This window comes from Plectropomus leopardus, chromosome 9 (assembly GCF_026936395.1).
Source record: "Plectropomus leopardus strain MGB_pleo_1.0 chromosome 9, ASM2693639v1, whole genome shotgun sequence".
Lineage (NCBI taxonomy): Eukaryota > Metazoa > Chordata > Actinopteri > Perciformes > Serranidae > Plectropomus > Plectropomus leopardus.
Window position 1 is genome coordinate 35417258 of NC_142184.1, and position 10721 is coordinate 35427978.

Consider the following 10721-nt stretch of genomic DNA (forward strand, 5'->3'; position numbering starts at 1 on the left):
ATATTAAGGATACTTTGACACAAATAATAAAACATCTCACTTTTACTTTAAACATGTAAAACACAAAGTATTTACCTAGATAATCTGATTCATAGACTAAAACTTCCTCCTTTCCTCATTGTCAGCCATGCTTGTTAAAAAAAAACAGGGTGCGGCTCTGCTGCAGTCCACTTTAGATGACATAAAGCAATGTGATTAGCTTACTGACATCCCATCAAATAAGTTTGTGCATTAAGGTGGAATCCAATGACAGAAATCATAGATCTAGACGTCCTAGAAAAGTTGTCCATTTGAATAGTTGAAGGATCTAAATGGGTTAATATTTTTCATGCTTTGGGAATTAATCTCACTGTCAATACTCAGTCTTTTAAGAGTTGGAGACATTTTTATTTTTAAAAATTTATCAACATTACAGACAACAGCCTTTGGTTTTTGATTGAGCGTGATGTGCAGCCTCAGTTCACAAGTCTGCTTATGCTACATGCCATAATCATGTATACCTCACAAATAAGGACAAATCACATTAGAGAACAGCTGCACAAAAGAAATCAAACACACAAAGCTCTGCATAGCTGTAGAAACATAGTGCAAAATTTCATGCAAGAAAGCAAAGACATTAAAGCCGAGGGCAAACATTATTCTGTATTTTTCTTAATGTCAACAAATCCAGCCAAAAGACTAAAACCATGATCAGACTAATAATGCGTTTGTCTGCATCTCAGCACTTGTGACTGTCTTCGCCTGTCTGTGACCCTCAGCATGAGCCCACTGAGATTAAAATCTTTAGCAGTGCGTGATGCTGCAATTTCACATGTAACAACTAAACTGAATAATTCACAATTTTTGAAGATAAACTATGACATGATTTTTGTTTTACGCAAAGAAAACATCCTATCATTCATAAAGGCAAGACTAAAACTATATGATTAGGGGCATTCTTTTCAACCGTTAACGTCAAGTTTATTTCTTAATATCTATATGTATTTATTATAAAACTAGAACAACCGTCTTTCAGTTGTATGCCTCCGCAAACTGCTCAAGCTCTGTTACAGTTACAGTTACATCCATGTCTGTTAAGGTTCATATGACAGATTGATTTATGGATGCTGCTGCGAAGAAGCTGCAAATTTACAAACATAGAAGCTTCACAAACATTTTCTCTCCGGCAGCACAGATCTCCACAATCAGCATAGTTTCAGGGTGGGCACCCAAGATTAGTGTCAATAATTCAGTATCTGTCTAAATGTCTCCCCCTTCTGTTCCTGAATTATGGTCAGAAACATGATTTTTGCATCATTATCATTGTTCATTATATCACTATTAGACACTGATGTGAAACTTGTTCATAATTTGTGTTTTGAATCTTGAGTTATGGCCAAAAACATATTTTTTGAGGTCACAATGATGTTGATCTTTGACCACCAAATTCTATCCAATTTATCATTGAGTCCAAGTAGACATTTGTGCCAAATTTGAGGAAATCCCCTCAAGGCCTTCTTGTGATATCACAAGAATGAGACAGATGCAAGTTCCCATTGACCTTGACCTATAACCACCAAAATCTCATGAATTCATCATTATGTCCATAGTGACGTGTGTGCCACATTAGAAGAAATTCCTTCAAATAGTTGCTGAGATATCACATCTATGTGAATGGGACAGATGGACGAAAATATGTACATACTAGACTCGTGCAGTATCATGATATTACGGCATACCAGGGTATGTAGAAATCCCGAGGGTATGTTTATCAGTACTGTCATAGATCCAGGTGCTCCTCTTTCTGTTAAACTCATTGTATGCACAGCACATTTAGCGCAGCACATTTATACTGTCATATACTGTATACCCCTTTGAAATTTCAGGAAGGTATGATGTTAAGAAAAATTAGACACCGCCCAAGCCTTGAAGTACGTACAACCAGAAAACATAATGCCTCCGGCCTCAGCCTTAAAATGAATGAATGAATGACATTAATCACCCCTATGTAATGGTTGGGCAAACACTGCTTACACTGAGAAATAAGATATTCTAGGCTTTGGATACACAGACTATAATTTGTCTGTCTTTTTATAATTTCATTGGATTTGGTGACACTAAGAAAGATAGAATATCACCAGCCTTTACAAAAGTTTACAGATTGTGGTCAAACTTTGCATTGGAATGAGCAACAAACATTACTCTTTACTACTGACAGTAATGGAGTAGAAATGGAATGGTTAAAAAAACCCTGACATCCTAACAATTAATCTGAGAATTGAATCCCAAAAGGATTTTCTTCATTGTTGAGCACGTGGTAGTAGACGAAGTAGCCGGCAGCTGCTAGCACGGCTAACAGCAGCAGCAGCCGAATAAACTTCCACATGCAGCTTCCAGACTTCCTGACGGGCTCCTTGGATCGCTCCTTGGATCGTTCCCTGGATTGCTCCTTGGATCGTTCCCTGGATCGCACCGCACTGTGATTGGCTGTTGTTTTACTGCTCTGGATGGGGGGCCTGAAACAAGGCAGGAAGGATGATATTAGAGCAGGTGAAGAACTCATTTGCTCAAACACAGCACTGGTTTATACTGCAGACTCACTCTGTATCCTGATCTGATTCCTCCTCCCCCTCCTCTTCCTCCTCCTCCTCTTCCTCTGGCTCGGCATGGCCTCTTCGTTTCAGCCTGAGTGGAGGAACTCTTTACAATGAAATCTATAACTAACTATATTGTCAAAGGCATTCATGCAAAGCAACCAACACTGCTTTAAAGCGATTATGAGACAAATGTGCAGTATATAATCCCCAGTATGGGAAAGTAGAAACAAATTACATCTAATCTGTACAATATATTTTGTACAGAACTAATTAGCAAATGCTAGTCTAAAAGCTCAAAAACATTAAATTAAGACAAGATTCTTTAGTCTTTATCACAGATAGTTAGAAGTGATATTGAGGCCAAAAAATTGTATATGTATATCATATATCCCAAGGATTTTTTTTTATCAGAACAACAAGGTCAAATGAAAAAGGAGTTGATGACACATCTTGAGCTGAAGAGGTTAACATATACTGTTAGACGTAAACAGAAAGAGTTTGTTTGTATTTGGGACACTTTAAAATATTTATCTATGATATGCCTTGTGCTCTTTCCATGTGTGGGCGTTAGTTAAACTTGTACTCACGTTTCTGAATACACCTCTTGTCTAACCTGCAACGATGAAAGCAGAGTGATTGTGAGATGATTTAAAGTCACAGAGGGAGATGAATCTGACACAAACACTGAGGGACAAGTGGACAATCAGGACTCACCGGTGTGTGGTATGTGATGTAGGTGACCTCCTCCTCTGTAAAGACACATAAGGCACATTAGTACATTTTAACATAAACATCTGTTGACTGTATTGTCAATATTTACTTTTCAAAAATATGATAAGATGATGATAATGCAAGAAAGTGCTGACATGGAATAAACATCAGCTGACAGGTTTGACGAGGAAAAATCACACGTCTGATGACAGCAGTGTTATGTAAGACCAGATCTTGTATTGTTTGTCAGAAATATGGGTGACATAATCAAAAGATAAAATGTGCAGGAGTGTTTTCACGGAGAGAGTGACTCGGGTACCAATTTAAATATCACATTATTTTGTACAGATTATTGGATGTCTTGTTTGCTAACAGAGAGGTGGCTGTGCACTCTTTGTGAAAAGTCAAGTGCAAGTTATAGAGCTTTTGAGGGGAGTGGCTCTAACATCTGCTAGTTTACCCTCACTAGTCATGTTCAAAACTTAATGCACATTCAAAACATATCCATGTCTTTGTTCTACGAGGTAACAGGAATGAAATGTAATATTTTGACACAAGCACTGCTGTGCACCTCTCTCTCTACCCAGCTGACAGGAAACGTTCCCACAACATTGGCTATTGTTACCTACAAGTTGCAATAAAGTTTTAAAGAAAACATTTTAAACTAATGTTCAAAGAATGCTTTAAGGATGTTTATCATTTCAAATAATGTTCCTGTAAGGTTAAATGCTGACTGAGACGTAATGGTTGAACTGCAACATTCTGAGAATGTTTCGGTGATGATGGAGACAGATCATAGAATGTTCTTTTATAAAACGCTCCCACAATGGGAAAACATTTTCAAAGCAACATTAAGAAAACATTGTTGAGGACTTGAGCATGTGAGCGGAGCGGAGCAGGAGCGAGTGGGGCACGGGAGTGGGAGGATTTGGGCTGGAGTGCCAATCCTGCTCAAATTTTGCTCTGGTACCGCTAACAGCATGCATCTGAAGCAAGTCTGACCCAGAGAGTACTGTAATAAGGAAGCTGAGAAATCTTACACACAGGTGCATACATGTAAAAGTAACAGATGACAGTGATATGGGACAAGAAAAAAAATGTGGCGACATCGTTTCACTCGGTAAAGTAATGGTAAATGGACTGAACTTATAGTGCTTTTCTAGTTTTTTTGACCACTCAAAGCACTTTCACACTACATGTCACATTCACACACTCATTCACACACTGATGGCTGAGGCTACTGTACAAGGTGCCACCTGCTACTCAGTAATCATTCACACACACTCACACTCCGATGACGCAGTATTGGGAACAATTTGGGGTTCAGTATCTTGCCCAAGGACACTTCAATGTGTTGCCTGGAGGAGCCGGAGATTGAACTGCTGATTGTCTGATTAGAGGACGACCCACTCTACCTCTGAATTACAGACGCCCCCCATTCACTCTGGAATCACATTTACCAAAAGTACAAAAGTGTAATGAAAAATATGGGACTGGTAGTGGCGTGTGATTTGGATTGTGACTGACAGCAACATGATAAATCATGTTACCTCCTCCCTTCACTGAGGAAGAGGATAGTGAGATGACTGCGGTGCCAGCCGCCGCGGCAGCGGCGGCGGCAGCAGCACCGCTGAACATGAGGAAGAGGAGGATGAGGGACCACCTGCACTCTCACAAGTCAAACAAGCTAAAACTGAAATACAAGGCAAATGTTTTTCTTTTCTTTTTCTGGAGCAAGCGCTAATCGATTTGTGTAGAGCGGGATGAAATCTGAGTAAAGGGCGGAGCGATAATTAGCAAATCAGCCTGTCTTGCCTCTGAGTGGGCAGAACATACACCTCTGTGTGTGAGGAGCGGGAACTGTCACGGCTCCACTCCGCTCACATGCTCTGTTGAGGACTGAGATCACCAGATGAAAAAAACAAAAAAGATGTTTATAGAGAAGGTTGCTCAAAGCTGAAGAAGAATGTTTTGGGAACATAAAGAAAACTAACTGAAAACCTTACTAAGACATTCAGTGGTTGCATTTAAACATTCTTAGAACATTTTTAGAACCAAAAATTTCTAGCTGGGTAGCCGCTTATACACCGCCTGTTCCAAGCGGGAATATTTCTCGATTTTGCCGCCTCGCTGTTCTGTATAAAAGGTTTGATCTCAGAATGAGAGGACAGAGATGTCTTGCCTTTAAGCCAGTGAGGAAGGTCATAAAGCACCAAAACGGTATCTGTATAAAGAGGACAGCCGACAGGACGGGATCATGGGCAGGACGGGTGTGGCGTTTTGACGAGGGGAAGACTGATACGGGTTTCTCAGGGCTGATACCAATTATCGGTAGTTTAGGAAATCGATAACTGATATTTGGAGCCAATATGCATTTACTATAAAAATGAGAATATTTTTCGAGATTTTGAATTTGGAATATAATAAACACCAAGACAAAACTGTTTCAATGCCTTTAGCAAATGTTTCATCAAAACTGAAACATTCAGCATCATATATAGCAAGTTCCCTACAACCTTTTTTTTATAAAGTGAAAGTTAAAAAAAAAATAATTCAAAAAAATAACTCCCAAAGTCAGAGTTCCTCCCATGCTGACACTTTCTCTGCATGTACTGATGACTGGCTGCACTGGTGTTGCACTGCTGTGTCCATTAATTCCTTTGCTGCTTCATTATTTAGCCAGATGACTAGAAAAAAAGAAAGCCTATGATGTTATTTCTTGCACTATAATCAAGTAAAATGAGCATCTTTACCCCCTGCAGCAGAGCCAAAGAAGCACACCTTTCATTAATTTCATTGGGGAAAACACTGATGCAGATAATCGGCAAAATGCCAAATATCGCCCCCAATAATCAGCAAGGGCGATAATCTGCCGACACCTAGTTTTGACAGCGTTACGTTTGCAATCCACCGTGGGAGATCAGCAGAGGATGAGATCAGCCGCCATATAACAACAGTAAATGATAATACATGTTAGTATTTAGAAAGTGCAGCCAATGTATCAGCTATATGTCACGCAGACACTGCTGTGTTGAACATCACATCTGTCACGCCTCCTTTGGTTCCACGGTGCCGGCATGCTGTTTAAAATCACACACTAGAGCAGAATGATGCTGTCATCGCTTGGCTCTGTGTAAAAAAGCACAATGAGGGGACTTTGCAGCAGCTCTGTACCACGGCCTCTGTGTACAAACAGGCTAAGAGCGTCCTACCTTCCTCTCTGTAGTAGGTCTTGTCAGATGAGGGCTGTGCTGGAGCGTTCTCCATGGCCTCTTCAAGCTTCTTCTCATACAGCCTTCGAGTCGAGTCTACGGTCACGCAAACACATTCACAGGGCTTCAAAATCCTTACCACAGTTCACAAAAAATATACAAAAAAAAAACTTGTCTGCCTTATTTTTCGTAAGGTGAAAGGTATTACCACCATGCAGATGTATGCCTCTGTGCACCAGTCAAGTATCTCTAACAATTTACACCCATATCTGTGAAAACACAGATGCTTCAATCTCAGCTCAGTTTTAAGGTGGACACCCAAGATTAGTGTCACCAATTCACTATCTGACCAAATGTCTTCCCTTCTGTTCCTGACTCATGATGTTGGCCAGAAAAGTGTTTCTGAATATTATGATATCACAGTGTAGGTGACATTTGACCTTTTGAATATAAAAGTCATCACTACATTATTTTATCACTATGAGACATTTTGTGTGTAAATGAATTCTTGAATTATGGCCAGTGACCTTGAACTTTGACCACCCACTTCTTTCCTTTACTATTCAGTCCAAGTACACGTTTGCGTCAAATTCCCTCAAGGTGTTCTGCAGATATCAGGGACTTAAAAAAGGGAAGGACGGATGTATGTACGTATGGACAACCAGAAAACATTGTTCCTCAAACTGTGGCTGTTACCAGTGCTGAAGCATAAAAAGACATCAGACCAAAAAGGGAAAACCAAAGTCTAGACAAATGTAAACAACTAAAGTCAATTAAAACATTACATATAATTACACATACACATAGTACATATAATGTATCATGTGTACATATAATAACACACACAGAGACATATATATTATTTGTATTAACCTCTATTACACTTGTCTTCTTTTCATGATCACAGTTCTCACTGTCAGTAACTACTGAGTGCTCTTCTCTTACCGACTATGGGTCCATGTTTGATGCCGTACTCAGCAAGCAACTCGCTGATCTCCTCATCACTTTTCTCTCTCAGAGACATCTGCAGGTAGATAGATAGAAGTGAGCATCAACTGGTCGCAGAATAGGCTATTAATTAATAATTAATAGGAAAACAGCAAATCTGAGGAGAAAATGTTCCAGTATTTAGGGATATCAAGCATTTGTTTCTTCCTATATTGAAGCAACCCAAAGCAATTAAGATTAAAATAATTTTATTTGGAGTATTTTAGCAACTCCAAACATGTGCGCTCAGCCCACAGGTACAAGTTTCTGATATTTCAGATTTTAACCGTTACTCCTCAAAAAGTTAACATTTAACCAAACTTTTTCAAAATAAATCAAACAAAAGCTCTTAGGTTTCAGAGATTTAGACGCTGAAACCCAGCTTTCAGGGAACGTTCCCACAACACTGGCTAAAATTACCTACAAGTTGCAATAATGTTTAAAAGAAAACACTTTGGTCTAATGTCCAAAGAACGTTTTAAGGATGTTCATCATATCAAACATTGTTCCTGTAAGGTTAAACACTGACTAAGAAGACACGTTTCAACCGCAGCATTCTCAGGATGTTTTGCAGATGTTGAATGGTGACAGATCATAGAATGTTCTTATGATATGATTTATTCTTTTATTTTGTTTTTAAACTAACGTTCTGGGAACATAAAGAACTAAACATTCAGTGGCTGCATTGTATTGTTGTCAGAACGTTTTTAGAACCAAGAGTTGCTAGCTGGAAAGACGTGAACAGCAAAGAGAAACTAATGACGACCGAGACTTTAAAGGGTTAAGTGTGCAGCCCGCCAGGCTGGAAAAAGTCAAAGAAATCAAACAGCTCTGGACACAAACTGCAGTGTTCAGCTGATAGCAAACCGCTTCATTCTAAACCCGAAGCTAATGCTTCCACATTACACTTCATGTTACATATCACAGCGTTTATTGCTTTGTATCGATAATGCCTCGCGACAGCAAAATAACAGACTAACAAAATGAAACTTCGCGGCTTTTTAATCTCGCGCGAGCTACAAACGCAAGCGATTGTAAGAAGAGGAAATGGCAGATTCGCTGGTTTGACGTTGAATATGATTATTAGCACTTACCTTTGAAAAAGTCAAACGGGTATGGGGTTGAAAATGTTGCTTAAAGCAGGGCGAAGAGAAGCAGGCTGCTGGAGCAGAACAGTGGGTGTAACTTTTGGCAAGTTTCCCGACGGCGAACGTTAAACTCGGCACACCTACATACGCTACCAGCCTGGATTCAAAACCCTAAACCCGCTCCATGATGTGCTGCCGGCAGTTTCACAAACACGTTTACTGCTTAGCCTACTCACACTGAATCATTCAAGATATACCATTCTGTTATCTGCAAAATAAAGCAAAGTGCATAATGTAATGACCACCTCCATGTTTTTAATATAATCTCGGTCTTTTTTCACATAAGACATTTGAACATGTGGCAGAAGTTGCCTAATAACTAAAACAAAAACAGGATTTGTTTTTTTGCTTTTTGAAAGATGGCTGAATTCCATTTAGCTGTTTCAGTCTCCTGGTGTTCATGTTGGCTCTCTTCACCAGTTTACATATCAACTGAAGATGTGTGGTTCATGTGACTGGTAGTAGTATTATGCTTTTAAAACAGAACTATAGGCGGTGGTGTACTGTAACAAAGTAATAATACTTTGTTACAGTACTAACGCTTCTTGAGTTTTTATATTAGTCGACTTTTACTTGTACTCCACTAGTTACATTTCCTAAATAAATGTATACTTTAACTCCACTTCATTCCCTTAATAGGCTAAATGTAGGCTATACTTGTTCTCCTCTACCTAAGTTTACTTTTAGTTCCCAGAATGTTCTTCTTAAAGTTAAGGTAACATTCTCAATAAATGTGGAAATTTTTATTTATTTATTTTTTAAATATATGACATTACATTACATTTTCATAAAAAAGTTCTGAAATCTCAGTCCTCAATATGACATTCAGAATGTTGCTTTCAAAATGTTCTTCCTTTGCTCTCATGTAACATTGTGGGAGTGTAAACATCCTTAAAAGGTTCTTTGAACATTAGATTAAAATGCTTTCTTTAAAACCTTACTGCAAGGTGTAGGTAATGTTTGCCAGTGTTGTGGGAGTGTTCCCTAACAGGGAAGGAAAAGTAAAAGGAAACACTGGATTTTGTTGTTTAAACTCTTTAACTGGTAAAAAAAAAAAAAAAAAAAAAATTAAAAAAATGCACTTTTACTTTCAATACTTAAGTAGGCCTACATTCCATATCGTTAAATTACTTCTGATACTTCATGTTAGCAAAGTATGTTTGTAAAATGATATGTTTAATCCAACATAATTTTTAAACAAATACAGAAATGGAATTTCTGAATCATGTGGACTCTGTTATAGTGTCATAAAAAATTCACTTCATGACTACTTTCATGTTTAATATTTGGGAATTGATGTAGAACATGTGTTCAAAATGCTATGTGGGACTTCACCAGTTCAAGAATGAGATGAGACATAACTCTGAAGAACAAAAACAAAAAAGGAAAAGAAAACCATCAGGAATATGATCATTCACATTCTCAATGCTCTCCTATCCTTTTTTTTCTTGCATTATCTTTGGTGGGTTTGCAGCGTGTGTACAAATCAAAGTAAGAAAAAATACTACTGTACCAGCCTGCTACTGAAAGACTGATGATAATGATAAAGATCCCTATCTATTGAGAGTTTGCATGAACAAATTATTATTATAACAACCCGTTTTTTTTTCTGAGGTATTAGATTTAGCTCAAAGTAGGCCTGTTGTGCAAAGCTTTGTGCTGTGAATCTTCTGATTTTCTCTCCTGCAGCGGCCTCTGGAGGCACAAAGTCAGTCAGCCTAATAAGGACTTTTCCTCCAGGAAGGGCGTTGGCTGCAGACTTCAGTAATGGAGTACATTATAATCTAAACATTTTCCACTCACTGGAAACATCTGTGGATATTCACCTCACATCGCAGCCATGCTTACTATATGAAGAGAGCAATAACTTTTACATTTAGATAAAAAACACTGTAAGATCTCTGAGATTTAAGTTGCTAAACAAAGTACTTTTTCTGACAAAAAAAGTGCACCGTTTAATAGGATCCAAGAAAAACCTGTAGGTAATGCTGTGGTATTTAGACATCTTCTAAAAGAAAGCCTCCATGCCAAAATGAAAGGAAATGAGAGCAGCTTCATAAATGTATGGCAGCTACTGATAAAACATT

At 38.4% G+C, this 10721-nt stretch overlaps 1 protein-coding gene across 1 annotated transcript; it reads right to left on the bottom strand.

Moving 5' to 3' along the window:
- Positions 1-365: 365 nt before the first annotated feature.
- Positions 366-8792, bottom strand: emd (emerin). The gene is made up of 7 exons (XM_042492057.2): positions 8581-8792; positions 7445-7523; positions 6500-6595; positions 3291-3325; positions 3164-3189; positions 2581-2664; positions 366-2495 (listed from the first exon to the last, which is right to left on the bottom strand). Exons 2-7 carry the CDS (start codon positions 7521-7523, stop codon positions 2246-2248), a joined length of 570 nt encoding a protein of 189 aa, XP_042347991.2. The 5' UTR covers positions 8581-8792; the 3' UTR covers positions 366-2245.
- Between the last annotated feature and the right edge of the window lie 1929 nt (positions 8793-10721).